Raw genomic sequence first — 18,504 nt, 5'->3', positions numbered from 1 at the left:
TAAAATAAACACACAAAATAAAATAAAGGCATAGCAATCACAAACAACAACATATAGCTGACCTGGTATATGGCCTGATAACCAATCATTATGGAAACCTTTTCTTCTAGCTTGCTGTAGAGACAAGTATCTTCTTTCCTATATAGACATAAAGGTTAATTCAGAACACCACCTTTCAGACACAAACTGTAACTGTAAACTTCGTGGTAAAGTTTTACTCAAAATACTCTTCAGGATAAATCTAACAACAGATAATTTCACTCTCAACAACTCTGAGTTCCCATGTGTAAAGTAAGATTACATCACAAGCACATCATTATTTTTGCCTGTATAATGCTAATAAAACTGGCCTACAAGATTTCTGGTTCCTCTCAACTACACCAGAAGTTCTTTTATTGCTTCACAATACACTAAAATACAAGCAGAGAAAGATATTCTCCTACTGCTCTGATCACTCACCTAAACAAGACTAAGACATTAGGAAAGCATGGTGGTTTAAAATTCTCAATAGAGTGTGGCTCAGTACCAGCAAAATCTACCAAGAGCATTTTCACTACCCCAGCTGAAGCTCCACATAGCCTGCTGCTGCTCCAGGAGAGCACTGGTCTCCCACAGGCTGATTACATAACATGCCTGCCAGCTCCATGGAGGTCCTAGATACCACTGATTAGCCATTGAGGACAACTAAGAATTTGCCAAGCATTTGTTAAGAGTCATGCAGCAAGGCCTTATAGGCTAGAAATTTTGATTTCATAAGCTTCATTTCATTGAAAACTTCTGGAAGTTTTCAATCCATTTTACTGCAAGTTTTAAATCAAAACAAATATACCTGAAGGTCTTCCCAAGGAGCTGAACAGCAAGAGTAACAGCAAGTTATTTGTAATAGCTGAACAGCAAGTGCCAAACCACTTGAGGATAATCAATTACATTGGTACCTTGAGAGACTCATAGTGTTCTTGTCTAATTTCTTCATATTCTTCTAATATTTCTTCAAAGAAATCATCCTTTATACTGTCATCTAAGAGCTGTGAGCACTGAAAAGAACAGGAAGGAAAAAACACTAAGTACCTAGTGTAACACACTATGGTAAAGACAGAGTATGAATTTCAGTCTAGGCAACCTGACTTTTGGACTCTTGGCAACACTAAACTAAGCCTTACCATTAGTCTGCAACCTACATTCAAACTAGCCATGTTTAGACTACAATTATTACTGAGATCTCTGCCCTATGTAACATTAACAGAGCCAAGTCCAGGTTTGGAAAGACCTGAGAGGAGAATACTCCAGAACTTCAGAGACTGAGTAGTCACAGAAGCAACACACAGCTTGGCCTACTCTTTACCACTACGTATTTGCCAGCTGAGATGACCCATTTCTCTGAAAGAGAATCCATCCCAAAAAACTCCAGCCACACATTTCTCAGTACGACTGGTGCTATCTAACTAGCTTCAGAAATGTATCCAAATTAGCCAGTACACATAGAACTCTATCAGTCTCCACAACAAAACTACAGTCAAGGACTCAGTGAATGTCACCCTCACGAGAGTAATGGACATTTAAATCAAAGTGCCCAGTGACAATAGCTGCCACAAGCCAGTTGAGAACCACGTGGCAGCACAAAACAGCTGAAACAAGTGTAATTTAGCAACTTGTCTCTGATGTGCCCCTTTTAATTTTCTACCACAACACTAAACTTTAGAGGAAAGGATGAAAGGGACAACAGAAAAACAGGGCACATATCTTTGCATGGACAAGAAACTGTAATTTAGAACTTACAACCACAACACTCTTGGATGCATCCAGGACATGAACTACAGGTGCGCTATATCGTGGGGCAATTTTAACAGCTGTGTGTGTTCTTCAATGAAAAAGAAAAAGAGTGAGCATTTCACAACTAAAGCAAAAAAATCAACAAAACAAAACAAAAAACCAAAACCCAAGCAACCCACCAACAAAAAAAGCACACAAAATCCCCGGTGAAATAAATCCTGACTTAATGCATAGACCCGAACTTCAAAAGAAGGAATTCATTCATCCATCTGCTATCCATGAATCATTAAACACAGATTTTAATAACAGGTATATAAACACTTCCTTCAAAGAGTATCAGAACACTTCATAAATAATGTGCCAACTCACATTCCCTCAATGTCTTACCAGCTGAATGAAAATCAGCAACTCATTAGTTTTGAGTCTCAGAAATCATTAAGAATATTCCAAACTAAGCCTACCAAGAACTAGAAATTTCTTTAATCCTTTTTGCTCATCTTACATTTTTTCCTCCTGCATGCTAATTTTTTGGTCTGTGGATTAGCATTAACCTACTTCAGTGATGATTATTCCACTTCTCAAAATCAGAGGCACAAGTCCTCTATATACCTGAAGAATGAATTCTGCCAGTGGTCAATAATTATTACAAACTTGCACTTGAAGATGCAGGGAACTTTGTGTTTTAACTACAGGTGCAATGAGGACAGACCCTTCTCTTCACAGTCTGTCAAATTATGCGACTACTTGCTGAATCCACAAAATAGAGACTCTAATAGGTCTGCTACAATATGTGTTGCTCTGATAAAGAAAGCAACACTGCTAACGGTTTCTAGTGATGCAAGAAAGAGCTCTGCTTAGAATCCTACCCAAACTCTCCAAGCAAGTATAGGAACAAAGATCTTATAGGCCTTATAAATTGCTTTCTTATATATTAAGATCAAACAACATTTCTCAAAATATGAATCAGAGCCCAGGAAGCAATCTTCCCTAACAAAGGTAAGATCCCCTGTTTGTTCAGGTTCAGTCAAATATTTAAAGCACTTGGACATGGAGGTTTACTCATGACTGTGCAACACAGCTGTGTAAACAACTATCCAGCATCCCCTGAATCTGCTGCAGGGAGATGCATTTTTGATCTTGGCAGCTCTACTTTTTACAAAAAGATATCTTATCTGTTTTGACAGAAACAGACAAAGGAAACAAAAGAAGCCATGGTCCTAAAATGGTATCAACCATTACATGCTAACTTTTTTATTTTTTTTTAAGTAAATTTTATGGCAATGACAATGTCACCATTTCTCAGCACCTGAATTTACCAAAGTAGCACAAAATGAATGGAAAAACCATCATCACTGTAAATTATGAAGAAACACTTCTTGTGTGGATTCTGGAGACTAAATCCAGCCTCCCTTTTCTTTTTCAAACTAACCTCACTATACACTCTTCCAAGTACTCATGATCTCCTCATTCCAAAAAACCATGCCTATTAATTACAGTGAAAAAATGCAGATGGTTCTTCATTAGCAACCTCTGACATATACACAACTTTAAGAATGCACATGGGAGGTTAAATTTAAGACTAGGAAAATAATGTTAAATATACATTAAGAATCCAGTCTTCCATAAGGAGTACCTTTACTGGACATATATTTTAGAGACACTGCATTGTATCTGGACATATATGCAAGTATATATTTATATACAATTCACATTAATAAAATCAATTTTTGTACTCAAAAAGTAGACATATATTCTTTAGTAATTTCCATATTCAAGGATAAAACTAGTGCAGCTTCCCTGTTAGCTACACTCCTTTCTGTGAATGAATTCTGCAGAATTATTTGATGCTGGTTATTTGACATCAATTACTAGGCCACAATGCCCTGGGTGAAAAAAAAGAGAAGAACTGAAAAGGGTCTCCTAAGAAAGACCTCCACTTAGAATAAAGCCTTCCCCTCGACTCCCCACATTTTTGGTGGGTTTTTTTTTGTTGTTTTGTTTTGTTTTTGTAAGAAAAAATCCTCCACATTTGCTCTCAGTATCAAAGCAGTAGGAAGAGGCTCATATGGAAAAGGAGAAAAGGGACACAGTGAACCTTGCATTATACATGCAGGAACAATAAAGGCAGGTAGTGATCCTACTCTCCACTGTCTGCCAGATTATGAGATGATTTGCTAAAGCAAAAAATACAGAATACAGTACATGCTGCTCTGATAAAGAAAGCAACACTGCTCACAGCTTTTAGTTAGACAAAAAATGACCTCTACAGTCTTCTGAGCTGTCACCTCCTCAAGTACATAGCACACAAACCAGTTAGCAAAGCGTGACCCATGGCTGTTACACATGCCCAGAATGCATCTGCAGTAATGCTAATACTAGGTGTCACTGAGCTGTCAACATGGTCTTCAGGAAATCACAGCAGCTGTATTATTCATTTGAGCAGATCTGAGAGAACAAGATTTTAACAGCTTAGTCTATCAAAATCAACGTAAGTGCTTCACAGCAAGCAGCAGGGCTTTATCCCCTACCAGCCTGCCTGAGCAGCACTGGAGGCTCAACGCAGCCATCACCACATTGAACAGGAAAATACAGTAACTTCCTTAAAGATAACAGCTCCCTCATGTCAACTATTTCTAGTAACAAAATCCTGCATTTTTAGAATGCTTTGGTGACTCAAAATAGATCATTCAACCTCTTAGAAGAAGACTATATTTATTTGCATATGAGCAAAAACTTTTAGAGAAAACAAAATACTTCCACATATAATATACACTTGCAAAAATTAAATATTTAAGATGTCCATTATTTGTTATGTACTAACTAGATTTTACCTCGATAATCTAGGACTTCTGAAACAAGAAATAACAGCCAATCTTAGGATGAATACATATCACTATGCATATTGCAGAAAAATGAGAGAAGGGGAAAAGAAATGGTTATAAATTTTCTTTTTCACTAGTTAACACTGTTTGCATACAAGTTGCCCATCTTCCCAACTGAGATATCTTACTTAGAAGTAGTTGCTCCTCCAATGAGCAAAGGAATCTTTATTGCCAATCTCTCCATTTCCTTGGCGACAAAAATCATCTCATCCAAAGATGGGGTGATGAGACCAGACAGGCCAATTATATCTATTGCAAATTTACAAACACACATGCACAAAACTTTTAGCCAATCCATTCTAGAAAGACACAGACATTAGTACAGAAAAGTTTATTTCATACATCAGATAGCTTCATGCATCAGATAGAAAATAATGAGATAAAAAGCAAGACAGTCTCTAGTCTAAAAGGGAGGTTTGACCCAATTAGAAAGTGAAAGCTTTCCAAGAATGACAGCAATTCCAAATCCCCAGTTTAAGGTATTTCTCAGTCTTCACAGCTGCTGAACACCTACTGCTCTAGTTTCAGCAATAAATAAACAGCACTTTTGATTAGCAAGCTCCAAGTCTCAGAAGTTCAGCACTGAAGAGGGAAGTAAGACAAAATAATTATAAGTTCTGTTCTTAGAAACAGCAAGTGCTTTCAAACTTCACCACCTATGTTTCACACCACTCATATTTCCCAAGATGCAGTAGACTGTTCCAAAGCAACTGCAAGTTGTTTCAGGAAGTTCATTATTTATTAGAACAATTCATTCCCGATTTCACACTCACTGATCTGACAGGCCAAATGCCAAGTTGTTTTACTGATTTACGACCCAAAAAGAAGTTACTTAGACGTTTTCAAGGCTCCATTTATCTATCTGTAAAAGAAATACTACACCATGTCTCTCAGAGTTGTCCTTCTGATACAGGGTTTCAGTTCCTCAGGTTAAGTTTCACAGAAGTGCCAAATGCTAAATAATTAACATGGTTAAAGCAGAAGTTCTGATTTCTCTGAAGATAATCTGATCAAATAATAGACAGTACAGGAATGCAATAAGCAGCAATAAAAAATGTGATTTAAATATCAAACAATTCAGAAGTACTAATGAAGTCTCTCTATACCTGCTTTGTTCTCAACAGCAGCTCTTAATATCTTATCACATGGAGTCATGACTCCTAAATCAATAACTCTGTGGAAAGAAAGGAGATTACACAAGATCCTTTAAATAGCATATCAAATTTCTGCTACAGGGCAAATACATTCCTCTTGCTGTAAACAACTGACCTAAAAATTGAAATTAAGATTGAGATTTTTGTTTGTTTCTCTTAAGACCATTTGGGAAATGGGAAATTGGGGAATCTTTATACAGGAAATACCTCTGAGTCTGGTAAAATTTTCACTAAGAGTTCCAGATGGCATAATAGTTAAGAAAATTCAAGTGTAGGAGGAGCTTTTTCTTTAAAATAAATTTTTGTGCTTGTACGAAGTCTGGCTGAGATGAGTTAATTTTCTTCACAGCAGCTGGTATGGTGCTGTGTTTTAGATCTGTGGCCAAAACAATTCTACAAATTAAAGTTTAACTATTGATGAGCAATGCTTTCACAGCATCAAGGCCTCTTCTGTTTCTTACTCTAGCTCCCCAAGAAACAGACTGTGAGTAGACACAACTAGGCAGATGATCCAAACTAACCGAAGAAATAAACCATGGCACATGAAGTCAAGCTCAGCAATAAAAAGTGAGAGTAAGGGGCTTAACAGGGGTTAGCCACATTTTGCTCAGGAACTGGCCTAGGCACCCATCTGTCCATAAGAGGTGACAAGGGGATTGCCATTGCATCACTTGGTTTTTCATTCTTTCTCTCTTCTTCCACTTCACCTTCAGTTACCACTTTTCTCCACCCTGCATTTTTCTTGCTTTCTTTCTCCACCCAAAAATTTTTCTTGCTTTCTTTCTTCCTTTCCTCTTTTCTCATCTCACTGAGATTGGCTGGGTGGAAATGAATGAATGTCTGTGTGGTGCTGAGCCACCAACCAGGCTACCCACAGCAGTAGCATTTCTGAAGGCATCTGGATAATATAAAAATGTTTTGTGCACATCGTATTTTACATCAAAAATGTAAGATGATTCACATCAAGCTTGTTTGCCTTATTAAAGCATACATTTTATGAAAAGGGACACTGAACTTCCCTTTTAAGCATTTCATTCCTATTAACCCTAGCAACTGCGGAGGCATTTAGTTCAAGTAAACCACCCCAGCCTGCCGATTTCATTCAGCCTCACTCATATTCATGGTGACAGAGAACACTGTGGCTTTCTTTCAGTAAGTCTAAATAAAGCTCAAGAAAGCCTGAATCCAATCAACAGAATTTCAAGAGGAAATTCAATGGAATATATTGCATATATACAGCCCTGCTACTGACCTCAACACTTTGTGTTTTGAAATAAAGGAATAATTTTGGTTCCTTCTAGAGCAAATGACAACCCAAAGTCAAAACTAAACTAAATGAATGAACAGTAAGACAGAGCTCCAAAACCAATTCAGCTTTGCACAGTCTGACAGACCCTTGAAAACGACACCGATGGAAACACGACCATTCATTCCAACACTGTTGCCAAGCCTTCTGCACATACACAGGCCATGAAAGACCTGACTTTTCTTGAAGTTCTAACTTCTGAAGTTTAGAAACAGAATGAGAATCTCATCTCTTATTTAAGAAGACATACCTCAGCAAGTTTTTAACACCTCATAGTTAACAATGTGAAAAACACACTACAAGATTCATTTGAATCTTCCACTATTTTTTCCCATCATAACCCCTATATAGTACTGCCTACTGCAACAGTCATATCTGATTTCTTCAGACATTATAAAAACAGCACAGTTTTTGTATTTAACTGATACAAAACAAACACAGAAATTGATATTCTCATCTATATTCCAACTGATGTTAAACTGCAGAATCACTGCAGATGTCAATTTGTTAGGAAAAACAGTATTCAAGGAGAATGTAATACTCCTCTTGCCTCCCCATTTAGTAACAGCTGCTATGATCTGTGCTCCCAATCACAACCTGGGGAACAGAGGACAATTCCCAAGAAATGCCCAGCTCTGTTATCACCAGAGCTGCAACTACGGAGATGTACTGACCCTTACTGACCCTTAAACACTTGCGTTCTCAGCTACCTGATGTCTCTTTACCTGAAGTTGTTGCAGCCCAGAACAACTCCCACGATGTTCTTGCCGATATCATGTACATCTCCCTTCACAGTTGCCAATACTATTGTACCCTGGTAAGGATCCTGGAAGTTGAAGAAGTAGCAAGAGTTACATTACTCAGAAGCCTTGGTATGTTTGAACACATCCCTCAACAGTGCAATCCTAATCCATGACCCAGACTTCTATTGTACTACTGCAAAGCATAGTACAGATAATACAGGAAGTATTAAAAACCATTGTAAAGACCCAGGTAATAGAAACTTGCACATAAATTATTCTTCAAAATGCATGGATGTTATTGAAAAATCTATGTGTGAAAAAACAAAACAGCAGATAAAACCATTTCAGATCTGGATAGCTATTTTGCAGTGCAATAAATTAACTCCCAAGGTACTTCTGCTCCAAATATACACCTTGCCAATAAAGAGATTAAATATTTAGAATAAAAGGGTATGAATACTTATAATTACACGTCTGTTTGTGCATCAAAATCAATCTTCTGATGCAATGCTGAGAAAAATGGGATATTAGCAAACTTAGAAGAGAAATTAGAGGAATTAGAAAAAGCAGAAGAGGCTCATTTTTATGCAACACAAATAACAATGGAGTTTTCAGAGCAGTGATCAGGCTACTTCAGACTACCCAAGCTGAACAAACAGGCTGAAGAAAGATCAACTTGAAGAAAGAAAGCTGTTCTGTCACAAGCAGGTCCTAGGCTAGATGGCATGCAGCCTGACAAGGGGTGCTGCCAGCAGCACAACAGTGGAACTTCCCACAGCAGTTTTCCACCAGGACACAGGACTTGGCAATACCTTTTTAGTTGTATAATCACTGCCGTCATTTGGAACAGCTCCAGGCTATAACAGTAGTATGTCTGAGTTGCGGCAGCATCAGATGCCAGTAAGCAACTACATGAATTGCACAGAATTTAAATAAAGTGGAAATCTGAGCATATTGTATGTGAAACTACAAAATATTTTTCCAGACAGTATCTCATCTCCTTCGCACGTGGGAGAACTGGATGACTGAATCCTTCTATGAAGCACGTTATATTTCTGGACATACAGAGTAGCTATTTCATGAACTTACATTGCTTTTGTAGTTGCAATATTATGGGTTAAAACATCCTGATATATTACCCAGAGTAACTTTAGTATTTTCCTGTGGTTCTAACACATTTGTTGAATAAAATACATGGATCTCCACCAATGTTGCTGTTTACTAATATCTCTCCAGTGCTTCTGTTTTACAGAAGGCCAGAGAACAGAGGAAGTAAAATGGAGGTCTGTAAGTCAGCCATCTTAGTACATCAACAGAAAATTTTGCAGCTGAAAATATACTGCTGGAATGTAAGAGAAAAATGGGGAAAGAGATTAATCAAGAACTGGGAGAATAACAAAACATGCTGGGCCACATTAGGTATCACACATAATCATACCTAATAATTACTGATGATTTAATTAGTGATTGATACAAATCCAAAAGAATTGGATTTGCACATCTAGCAAACAACATGGGCAACAGCACATACCATTTTAAATAAACCCTATTTAAGGCACATATATTTCTGTTGTTTTAAGCAAGGAGGTCCTCAAGTTCTGGGCATACATCCAAAGGCCTTCATTTTTTTTTCGTCTTTGATAGAGATCAACAGCCACAGCTATTTATCGTCAAATGTAACTTATCAACACTTTGCATTTCCTGGCAGTCTGTGACTAAAACTATCCTGGAGGGTACAGTGGCCTGGGTAACATCAGAGAGATCAGGTACCAGTGTCTGCAAATTGTTTTCCTTCAAGCCAATGTACTTTGGGAATAGATGCAGCTGTTTTATCTCTTACATTTATTCTCTATATAGTGGCATGTCTTTTTAAGAGGAAGGAACTACATCCCTTGCCCACCTGACGGTAGAGAAGGCAGGATGAAGCCCTGCCTTTTTCTCCTGCTCTCCTCAGCCACACAGAACATCTAACTCACTCTCTTAGAGTGTTTCTATCTTTTTTAGAACCTCAAAAATTCCACTTCAATCCTTTCTAGCCAGAGAATCAAGTACTAGAGGGTTCACAGAAGATCCTAATCCACTGCTCATGGAATCAATGGGGTAGTGATTTTAAAAAACTTCAAACAGCAACAGAACAAAACAGAGGGTGCCAAATACCAGAACTGTCATCTGAATTAAAAGAGAACAGCATAAGCTGAAGAGAGATGATAAAGTGAAAGGTGATTTGTGACAGCAAGAGAACACATTCTCTTGAGATACAAGAGAGAAGACACCTTCACATCTTGAAAGAGCATGGGAGAAGAGACAAAGCATTCTCCTTTCATTAAGATCAGTCAAGTTTAATTATCAGGCCATTTTTCTTTCCAAATTATTTGTTGCATTTGTTACATTTATGCCGGGCAATCACACAACAAATGCACAGCAAATACACTGTAAGAAGATTTCAAGGAAAGAATTAGGAACCATTAAAATTTTTAAAGAGGAATTAGAGAGCTCACCAAGGGCAGAAGTATTAGAAGCAAGTAGCAAAATCTGTCATAAAGTTAGAAGAAATAACACCAAAATTAAACGTCTGTAAAAATACAAGAAATTAGTAACATTGGCATAAAGGGCCTACAAAGTCTCACTGGCACAGTTCAGAAAACTTTGTGAGCTTAGGCACACACCAAGCAGAGTTCCACAAAATCCGCACTTCACGAATTTCAAACCTACTTCAAATTATGCCGAGATTGTCAGTTTCCATGTGACTGCATCAACTCTCCAGCATAATAAATATAAACAGCAACAAATAATTCCTATATTTGTCATAGCATTCTATGAAAGAACTACAGCACAAAGGACTGTATCTTGCCTCTTCTTCTGTGCTGCCTTGCTTGGCTCTCCTTTCCTCTCTTTCTTTTTCCATATAGGGAATAAGGTGGCCAACTGCTTTCTTCATAACTCGAGCAGACTTTATCACCTGCACAGATAAAGGTGGGGGCAGAATAAACAATAAATACAAGGTATAGGAATCATCTCTCTTTTCTTTTACCTTTCTCACTTAGGCAATAAATGAAACTTCATTTGTAGCCCCAGGAGGTAGTTTTCAAATCACTCTATGGTTGCAGGCTGCCGGCCTTACTGGGCTAAGACTCTACACAACACTTTCTTCCACAGTGCAGCATCCCAGACTAATCACAACAGAACCGAAAGCTACAGACAGGCCCAGACTTGGAAGGTGCTAAACACAACAAATTTTATTTGGGCTTTTACTCTCCTGCACTTTTTCATGGGCTAAGACTTAAAATTACATTTCAAATAAAGCAAAAACACTCCGGAAGAACAGAAAGAAACATAATCATACACAAAGAAAGTCAAGTTTCAAAGTAAAATAGGAAAATGGTTGCTTCTCAGCAGTACCTGAATTGCAATTCCTGTGCTGTATCTGAAAAAAACAGCCAGTATAGAATGTTTTGGCTACATTTTGCAATCCTAGTTTTTGTAAAGTAGGAAAATATTTGACATTTTTTTCTTATTACCTGGGGCAGAAACATCTTTCCAGCACCAAAAAGATCACCAACAATTTTCATGCCATTCATCAAAGGCCCTTCAATTACATTTAGAGGTCTAGGATATTTTTCCTGTTTTAATCTTGCTTCTTCTGTATCTGCAATGACATACTTCTCAATGCCCTGAGAAAAAAAAAAGAGAGCAGCTTTTATCTTGCTAGAAATACAACTTTTATTTAGTTGCCTTCTCCCCAGAAAAACCCCACAGTGAAAGTACAAATAGATACTGTAGATACTGACAAGTCTTTAAAAATACCTCCATTGTGTATTGAAAATAGTCTTTCTTAGGGACTAAAACACTGCATGTCTTAGGCAGATAAAGTTACTCACAGCATTTCCCCAGTATTAACAGATTTGTTAATTTTTCTTAACTGTGTCATCAGAAAAACCCAACACTCAAAAGGCTGCTTCCAGAGTCTAGGTGCCACCCAGTGCAGTACTACTGAAGCACCAAAAAGAGCCCTAGGAAGTAAAAGGAGTGTGTTCCAAAGCAAAAGCAGTATGTTTCTACCAACACTAGTGGAATAAAATATTAAGGGTCAAAGACTTCAACTTCTGAAGCTTAAAGACACACTTCTACAATTTTCTCTGTTATTGAAATTAAACAGATCAGTTGCCTTTATTATTCATTGTTAATCAACAGTTTGTGAAAAAATGGCAGCTGAAGAACTTTTAAAGGCAAATGTGTTCCTTAAGCTGAGCTTAAGGTCTGAGCTGAGCTCATGGCTCTGTGCCATGAGCTGATGGCTAGGACAGATTTCTGCACAGATTCACCTTGATGAGAGCATATTCCAGCCTTTCCTCCACAGAGCCTTTACGCCACTCATCAGTCTGTACAACTTTTTTTCCTCCCTGGGCATGATTCTGAAAAGAAAAGATATCCATAGGAGCTTGCTTTTACAAGAAGTACAATTATGGACTTCACATTCAGAAAAACAAGGATATTTCCAATAGTGACTCATAAAATAATTTTAGACTATTCAAGAGGTTTATTTAAAGATGCAAATTATGTTGCAAACATCTGTGATGTAATACAGGCACCCAGGGTGTCTACATCCCAATAGGTATACACCTCAATGAAAATCCAAACAAAATTTTATTTTTTTTTTTAAGACAGAGCAGTTTGACAAATTTTATGCTCATAAAATGATGACATGACTAATCCTAAGGGATTTACTTCTGGGAACATATTTTAAATTGATTCCTGGCCCACACATTACATTTAATTTTAAAATTCTAATTAATTTGGCACTAATTCAGTTTCTGCTGGAATAGGTTATGTTATTCCATATCACAGACATGTTTTCAATCAGTCAGCCTACAAAACTACTGTTTGTCACACACATAGACTGCCCCAAACTACCACATATCCTCTTTGTTCTCATACTCCCCTTTGCTATGAACACAGAGGCCAAAAGGTCTTCATAGTGCAAGAAAGTTCATAAGCACCCACCCCAGGAAGGCTTGCAGAAGAGCACCTTATCCAACACACTTTGGGCAAGTTATTTCTTTCCTTTACTCAGTTATTAGACATAATCTGACATCTCTCAGGCCTTATGAACTTCCTATACTTTTGAGTGCTCATCAGCAAGTTTTTAAAGACAAAGCCATGGAAACAAGACCTCACTCATGGGAACACAAAACAGAACAGCTTTCATTCATGTTTATACAAATATTAGCTAACTTCACAGATTCTTGTTTCATAATCTTATTACCCCCATATGTCTAGATTGTAAAAGGGAATGAAGGAAGGAATAAAATGTTGCCTGGAGAAACGTAGAGCTACATTAATTCTTAGTTATATTAAAAACCAGACTGGACTATTTCCTGAGTAACCTTTGAAGGCAAATATGTTCCTTAAGCTGGCCCCTGATTTGAGTAGGGGGCTTGTAGTAGGTGATCTCCAGAAGTCTCTATCCACCTCAGGAATCACCTTGTGTGATTCACTGAAATTATACCAAGTGCTCTTCGACCTCTGGCCAAAAAGTTGAACAAGGGAACTACTCCCGCCTAAAAACAACCCATGACACTGTAAGGTGGACATGCAGCAACAAAAGTGTTTGAGAATGTCTGCAGTTACATACATCATGGAAAATTATTTTTAACCTCAAACTTCAAATGAAGACTCATTCCCTAAACCTGCAAGGATTAAGTTCTTCTTTTTGCTAATAGACTAATTCACTCCCTCAGTGAACTACAACCACAAATAACAGCATATTTTCCAACGATGGCTTCCCAAACTTACAGACCTAAGACTCATCATCCCCTTTCATTTCTACTTTTAAGGCTCCATTTAAATTCACATTCAGCTTTCTGCAGAAACACTTGCTCAAGTAATCCTTTTCTAACTCTCCCTTTATTTTTCTTCCTCTTTATGCAATCTTGAATACCCCAATGGAGCAACTCAGCTTAAACAGAAGGTCACTACCAGGTGAATTGCTTGGACACCAAGAACACCATCTAGAATAGCCTAAGCACAAGGGATAAACAGAGTCTTCCTGTAGTAGTTTTTAACATGTTGCCACTGTTACTATAAAGCATGCACCACAGGGCAAAATACAAACCAAGTAAAGCTCTGCACAGAAATACTGCCTCCAGGAGCTATAAAACAGGCATGCAAATCTTCTTGTGCACTCAAATCTAACCCAGAGGGATTTTTGTTGTATCTCCCATTCAGAATAGAATTTCACCAATTACCTTACAGACAATTGTAATCTTTGTCCTTTATCATCACCATCACTAAAACATCTCAAAAACACTAAATCAAAAATTAAAAGATCCTTAGTCTTGACACGTTACATGAACTGGAAGTCTATGCAGTGCCACAAATCACAAGCAACTATTTCACCTTTTTTTATATACTCCAAGTAAACCATTACCACCACAGAGAGAGGTTTACTCTTAGTATCTCACAGTGCACATGTCATTGAAGTTCCAGCACCAAGATCAGCTTGCTTATGAGTTGGCCTATTTTTTGGGTTTTTGTTGGTTTGTGAGCATTTTCTTTGGGGGAAGGTTTGGTTGGAATTTTTGCTTCTTATTTTTTGAGGGTTTGGTTTTTTTCTTTAGAGAATGCCTATGCAGCTTAGTCTCTGAAGCATATGAAAAACTCTGGCACAGGCTCTTCCATGGCATGAAACCAGAGAGGTTTGATCTATCACAGATTATTCATTTTATTCTGTGTTATTAACTGAACCACATGTAGTATCATCAGCAAATTCTTACACCCACAGTTATACTGACACATGCAATTTATAGGCTGTTTTACCTATCACCTGCATGGAGGTGGTGAGGCTCAGGTGCTAAGCTAACTACTGTTCAAAGCTTAAAACTGGAAGTTACCTGAGCATAATGTAAAAGCTTCTCTGTCGCATCAGGATCTTTGTTCCAGATTAGATTCTCACACAGTTGCAGCAATTCCTTTTGGATATCATCATACACAGGCAGATTCCCAGCATTCACAATTCCCATGTCCATGCCATACTGGAAAAAACCACACAGAATCCTCCAGACAAGGCTGTCAGACATAGCACTGCACATCTGCCAAGTGCAAACATATGGAAGCCAAAAGCACATCATACCTTAATCGCGTGGTAAAGGAACACTCCATGCATTGCTTCTCGAATGGCATCCATTCCTCGAAAGGAGAAGGACAGATTGGAAAGACCTCCACTTATCCTGGCTCCTGGCAGTGTTTCCTATAGGAATTGCACACAGATTTTTAGAAAAGTGCTTTCCAAAAAGGAAATGTAAGTAAAGCATTCAGTTCATAAAACAGTTGGCCCCTGAGCTCAGTGCATTGCCTATGCACCCTTTCTCTTTTCCCTGTTCCAGATCCTTCTAGTTACTCAAATTCATAAAAATCAATTCAAATCTGTACAAAAATTTACAAGTAAAGGAAAGATCCAGCAGCTACTGTGGTTTCCATTGTCAAAGGTGCTATTCTGAACACATCAGTTCTCCTCCCACTGCAGCATTCTGTATTTTCTCCATGCAAACCTACTTTTGGCTCTTCCTTGTCGCCACTCCTGTGGAAACAGGAGCAGCCAGTCTGCCTGCTTGCATGTCTCAGGAGCAGGCTGCAGCTGAGCAGCTAAACTCAAGGGTGCAGCCCTACTTCCAGAAGCCCTGTGGTGACAGAGCAGCCTGTGGGATGTTCAGCCCCAGACAGCTACTCACAGAGCATCTCCACATCTACCAGGGTGTCTTGTGAAACACAAGGGTGTGGCTTGTGGCTTCCTTGACTGCATGCAGGTGATGTTCCTCACTGCTATACTTCTTTACACTTATTTTGGCTACATAAAAAAATCAGGTTGCCAAACAAATGCTTTCCACAGAAGAATGAATTTTAATTAAAAAAAACACTTTTCACACACCTTCAATGAGGTCCATTTAGCTTGCACATAAATGTGATCATTACCCCATTTAATTAAGGCAGTATATTTACAGTACAGAAAATGGATTGAAATATATTTCTAGAACTATCTGAAATTGTTCTGCTGGAAATACAGCAATATTGGGGAATGTTTGGACTTCAGAAGAGTAGTCCTCACTAGGCTAAAATGTGTAACATTTTCAGTGTTTCATTGTTGTTGTTTGAAGGGGGTGGGCTGCTTTTTTCTACTTTATGGGGGTTTATGGTTTTAAGTCATCTCAGCAATATACTTCAAGTTAAAATAGCCTTACAACTCACTTTTATGGTTTTAGTAGCATTGATAAAATTTATGGCATAAAGGTTATGTTCTTCCATTCCAGTTCCTATGGTCAAAATATTAGGGTCAAATATTATATCGTTCGGATTGAAGTGAACTTTTTCCACAAGGAGATGATAAGCTCTGGAACAGACTGCAATCTTGGTTTCTGTTTCTGTTGCCTAGTGAAGAAAAAGAATTCTGACAAGAAACTTATAGACCACACAAAAAATAAACTCCCCAGAAATCATTTACAGCTCTAATGACTCAAGACTGAGAATGTGAACATCACAAATATTAGATAAGATACATAAGAATATTGTATTTAAAATATCATCACCCCTATATCTGGAGTTTTCACTCAGCTTATAAAAAGCAATCCCACTGCCAAGGTTTCATCATCCTATGCGAAGCTTAATATGTGATTTTTGATATAATTAAATTAGTTCACAAAGATTTCACTCTCATAACAAACAGCTTCTGAACTAAAAATATCTTTTATGAAGGAACAGTTCAGCATGTCTGAATAGCAGGAGACTCTCTTGAACTAGCAGAGCTCCACTTAGATAGTACATTGATTCTTCAAACATTTGAGCAGCGTAAGAAATACTTACAAATCAGGATCAAAACTAAGGTCATAACTGCTAAGGTTATACAGAACTTCTCTAAATCAACTGTGCCAATGAAACAAAACAACTTTGTCTTGAAAAAGAGGAAGAAAGCCTTACACTTCAGAAGAAAAACACCTCTCATTTGAAGTGACACTCACCTGCCCCACTTCATCAAAAGCCATAACAACGACAGCAGCTCCATACAATTTAATTTTCCTCGCTTTCTCCAAGAAGTCTTCCTCACCTTCCTTTAGACTGATGCTGTTTACAATGCATTTCCCTTGGCAACATTTCAAACCTGCTTCAATCACTGAAAAATTTGAGGAGTCTATGCATAATGGCACCTGGAAATAATAGAGAAGTAAGACAGGAGAACACACAGAAGTTATGAATTACATTTCTATGTGCTGTTTGTCCATTTGGACATAAAAATGCACACAACATTAATCAGCATTTATGAATAAATGTTTCCACATGATATTCAGAGATTCACTTTGCTTTAAATGCAAAACTCAGAGCAAATTTATTTCAGGAGCTTCCATGGCAGCTCCATGATGTACCATACAGAGATCTCTACTTCTCCCTGTAGTATCTTGTGTTTCTGATTTAGATACTCATTTTTAGAGAAAGCACATTGCAGAACTATTTTTTTAAGCCATTCTATATCCATAGCAACTTTAAGGTTTGTGGAAAGCAATACCATTATGTACTGCTAACATATACATTATGGCTTGTAACTGCTCCAGAATGAACCTGCATTCAGGTTTTCTAGCCAGTGAAAAGGACTGGCATATATTTACGTGAAAACAGACAGAAAAGTCTCTGTTTCCCCCAAAGGCCTTCCCTATTACAGTGTCACTTCCTCTTGGGGGACAACTACATCTGCCCAAGCACGTAAACTGCTTTTTATATGAAACAGTATCAATATCTCCTGCATGCAATTTACAAGTCAGTAACATGTTCTTTATTGTGACTCAATTACAACCTTTGCAATATCAGGTTCCGAAGAAATCAAGTTACAAAATCTGGCCATTGCAGTGGGGCCATCCAACATCCCATCATCCATATTTATGTCAAGAATCTGGGCCCCCATCTCAACTTGCAACTTGGCTACACTCAGGGCTTCCTAAAGAAGAAAGTCAAAAACCAAAACAACATTGAGAAGAAAAAAATCCTAGTTATTCTCAGGATAACATTTCATTTCTCCAAACTAAGCATGCAGTCAAATTGAAAAATTTATAAGACATCCTATAAGAAAATAAGGAAGTGGTTTGTAATGTACAACAATCCAAAAAGTTGCTGATATGGAATAACCTATAATTAATTTGTTTACAGAACATGCCATCAGACACCTGATGTGCTGGTAGCATCACTGACTGTAGAGAGTTGGTCATATGCTCAACTGAATAATTTAAGATTCGCATGGTAACAAGGACTTGTGTCTGCACAACATGACAGGAAAATACAGTCTCTGTGATGGTATGAAATAAGGGCCTTGCATTACAAGCTCTGGTGTTTTGTAGCAGGATACTTAATTTTTAAAGGCTGTTCAACATTTTTGCAAGCTGCAGAATAATCTCAAGTGCTAAGAAGGAAAACTAAAGCTTTTCCCCCAGCCTACATAAATATCTGAACACCTATGTCTGTTTGCTTTCTCTTTTCTGTCCTTCCACAGAGTCCTTAACAACCTTTGTTTAAAGATCTCTTCATTAAATAGGCCTAACCTGCTTCATGACTTCTAAGAGCCTAAGAGTCAGACTTTCAAAAACACCAACTAAGCCTTTCATTCTGATTCAAGG

The 18,504-nt window shown here is 37.8% G+C and overlaps 1 protein-coding gene across 5 annotated transcripts in view; it reads right to left on the bottom strand.

Moving 5' to 3' along the window:
• Positions 1-18,504, bottom strand: part of MTR (5-methyltetrahydrofolate-homocysteine methyltransferase) — a 51,796-nt gene that overhangs the window by 8,566 nt on the left and 24,726 nt on the right. For all 5 annotated transcript variants that reach the window (XM_039707076.1, XM_039707075.1, XM_039707079.1 and 2 more), the window contains 14 exons: positions 17,691-17,831; positions 16,864-17,049; positions 16,097-16,276; positions 14,985-15,101; positions 14,746-14,886; positions 12,178-12,267; positions 11,374-11,526; positions 10,707-10,814; positions 7,838-7,938; positions 5,759-5,826; positions 4,781-4,901; positions 1,777-1,858; positions 936-1,034; positions 63-138 (listed from right to left, as the gene is read on the bottom strand). In XM_039707076.1, coding sequence (XP_039563010.1) covers positions 63-138; positions 936-1,034; positions 1,777-1,858; positions 4,781-4,901; positions 5,759-5,826; positions 7,838-7,938; positions 10,707-10,814; positions 11,374-11,526; positions 12,178-12,267; positions 14,746-14,886; positions 14,985-15,101; positions 16,097-16,276; positions 16,864-17,049; positions 17,691-17,831 — 1,663 coding nt within the window. The remainder of the gene's footprint in view (positions 1-62; positions 139-935; positions 1,035-1,776; positions 1,859-4,780; positions 4,902-5,758; positions 5,827-7,837; positions 7,939-10,706; positions 10,815-11,373; positions 11,527-12,177; positions 12,268-14,745; positions 14,887-14,984; positions 15,102-16,096; positions 16,277-16,863; positions 17,050-17,690; positions 17,832-18,504) is intronic.

Source organism: Passer montanus, unplaced genomic scaffold (assembly GCF_014805655.1).
Source record: "Passer montanus isolate IOZ18808 unplaced genomic scaffold, ASM1480565v1 scaffold2, whole genome shotgun sequence".
In the NCBI taxonomy this organism is placed as follows: Eukaryota; Metazoa; Chordata; class Aves; order Passeriformes; family Passeridae; genus Passer; species Passer montanus.
The sequence above is the reverse complement of the archived record's forward strand: the minus strand, read 5'-3'. Positions and strand labels throughout refer to the sequence as shown.